Source organism: Octopus bimaculoides, chromosome 15 (genome assembly GCF_001194135.2).
Source record: "Octopus bimaculoides isolate UCB-OBI-ISO-001 chromosome 15, ASM119413v2, whole genome shotgun sequence".
NCBI classification, from domain to species: Eukaryota; Metazoa; Mollusca; class Cephalopoda; order Octopoda; family Octopodidae; genus Octopus; species Octopus bimaculoides.
Genome location: NC_068995.1, coordinates 31441987 through 31444556, shown reverse-complemented (window position 1 = coordinate 31444556; position 2570 = coordinate 31441987). Strand labels below are relative to the sequence as shown.

General features: G+C 40.6%; 1 protein-coding gene across 1 annotated transcript in view; it reads right to left on the bottom strand.

Annotated features, from left to right (window-relative positions):
- LOC106869374 (uncharacterized) overlaps positions 1-2289 on the bottom strand; it is an 11040-nt gene extending 8751 nt beyond the window's left edge. Inside the window, exons 1-2 of the mRNA XM_014915097.1 lie at positions 2098-2289; positions 513-755 (exon numbers count right to left, since the gene is read on the bottom strand). Coding sequence (XP_014770583.1) covers positions 513-755; positions 2098-2289 — 435 coding nt within the window. The remainder of the gene's footprint in view (positions 1-512; positions 756-2097) is intronic.
- Positions 2290-2570: the final 281 nt, after the last annotated feature.

Below are 2570 nucleotides of genomic sequence, written 5' to 3'. Positions count from 1 at the left end.
TGTCTGAATGCGTTTAAACATTCACACACTAACACACACACATACATATATAAATATATATATATATATATATATATATATATACATGCTTGTACGTATATACATCTTACATACGCAAATACATACACGCTTACATACGTACATTTACCTATATACATATGTACATTCATAGATACATATAGATATATGAAGACATACGTACGTGCACACTTACGCACTCACACACATAGGTAGAGGTGCATACACCAAACGTACTTTAGGAATTAAGATTAAAATTGCAGTTATTTTGGTAACTAGAAAATACCTTGAAACAACAACAATTACATCAATAACAAAGAAGACAACAAGACAACAACAACAAAGACAATAACGAAGGGAACAATAACAACACAAAAAAAAACAATAACAGAGACAACACCAACACAAACAACAACATCAGCAATAACGATAAATTATTTTAAAAACTTAGAATCTTTTTGCAATGGTATTTATTCACTTATCTTTATCCCTACCTCTTCCTCCGACCCATAACCATCATCATCATTTTCTTTAACATCGTCGTCGTCGTCACGATCACCACCGCCATCCTCAACATTATCAACGTCTTCATCATCTGCGTCATTATCATTAGCCTTGTCTTCGACGCCTTCATCATCTACATAGTCGTCATCACCGTCATCATTATCATCCACACTAGAACCGTCGGCACTACCATCGCCAGCACCTCCGCGATCATCATCATCGTCATCATCATACTATATAACGAAAAATAGACAATCTATTCCTTCTTTGAGCTGTTGTCAATAAATGACAATGATATGGAAGATTGGGACCTCAACAGCAAGAAGAATGCAAGAAGGAAGAGGAGAACAACAACAACAACAACAAAGATGCAGTGAATCAAGTTTTATCTTTTTTTTTTTTTTTGCTCCGCTTTAGTGCCCTCCGGTGACACATGGACCGAAAATAGCAGCTGACTCTCAACACAGGAATCAATTATTGAGACGTCCAGTAGTGTGCTAATGGTCTATAATTAGCAATTATATTGTGGCACGTGATGATGATGATGATTATGATGATTATGGTGGTGATGATGGCGGTGATGTGATATTGATGGTGATTATGGTGGTGGTGGTGGTGGTGGTAGTGGTGGTGATGATGATAATGGTGATGATATTATATTGATAGTGACGATGGTTGTGGTTGTGGTGGTGATGGTGGTAGGATGACGATGGTGGTGATAGTAGTCGCGATGATGTTGCCGGTGATGAGTTCTATATTTGCCACAAGGGCAACGCAATAGCAAAAATGTTAAAGTGCATTTGGTTGATGGTGGTTGGGGTCTGTTAATAAAGTAAATTGAAAGAGCGTCAGACAGATGTTCTAAAGATCGAAAGATCGTTGGTTCAGTCCTCGCTTTCGACACGGTGACCGGTTTCTGCTTTGATGTACATATATTTATACATACACACACGCACGCACACGCACGCGCACGCGCACGCACACACACACACACACACACACACACACACACACACACACACACACACACACACACACACACATAAATTAAACAACGAGAATAAGTCACAGAATTGAACATCGACCACAGAATTGAACATCGACCACAAAATTGAACATCGACCACAGAATTGAACATCGACCACAGAATTGAACATCGACCACAGAATTGAACATCGAGCACAGAATCGAAGAGATCAGAGACCTTAACAAAATCAATGAATGATCTCAGTCCCCGATCTCCTCCATACCATATATATTTATGGATGTCTTTGTGCTGGAAGAAAGTGCTCCTAATAGAGAGCCCTTTTCTAGAACAGAAATCTAATAAAGCCTTTCCATTCGTATCTAGATCGAGATCGCCGTTCCTTCGAATCACGCTTTTCCATGTCAGGTGGTCAATCTCAACATGTCCATTGATCTCTTCGATTCTGTACTAGTTGGTAGAGCGAGCCTGACCAGCCACAAAACTTGAAGTTCCAGCTCCACCTACACGATGAAGTGGAAATCGCTGGCTGATAAAAGGAACAGGACTAAGTATGCGGATACTATTGCATCCAGATTCAGCGAACTCACTGAACAAACTAAGGACGTTGAATCAGAGTGTAGACTGTTCAAATCAGTAGATAAATGCAGTAGGCGAAGCGTTTCGTTGTGGCGCCGCGTAACAGGAGGACCCCTTGATTCAATGAAGATTTTAAGGATGTCATCCGAGCCAAGAAGGAGGCTTGCAAAGCCTGGCTTGGAAATATGTCCTCCTTCTTGCATTTACGGTACAAGCAGAACAGAAAAGGTCGCAGCAGAGACAGCAAAATCGTCCAAGTTATGACATGGGATGAGTTAAGCGGGATTCCGACTTGAAATCAGCAAGCAAAGTATTCTGGCAGACCATCTGTCGACTCCGTCCTCCTCTATACCTGTTATATGTGATTCTCGCGTGGTGGAGAGATATTTTGCTGATCTTTTAAACCCGGTCAAAGCAACAACTTGTGACGTACATGAGGTGCATCAAGAAGTGATAACTAACCTCTCCGAGACTGAAGTCACTA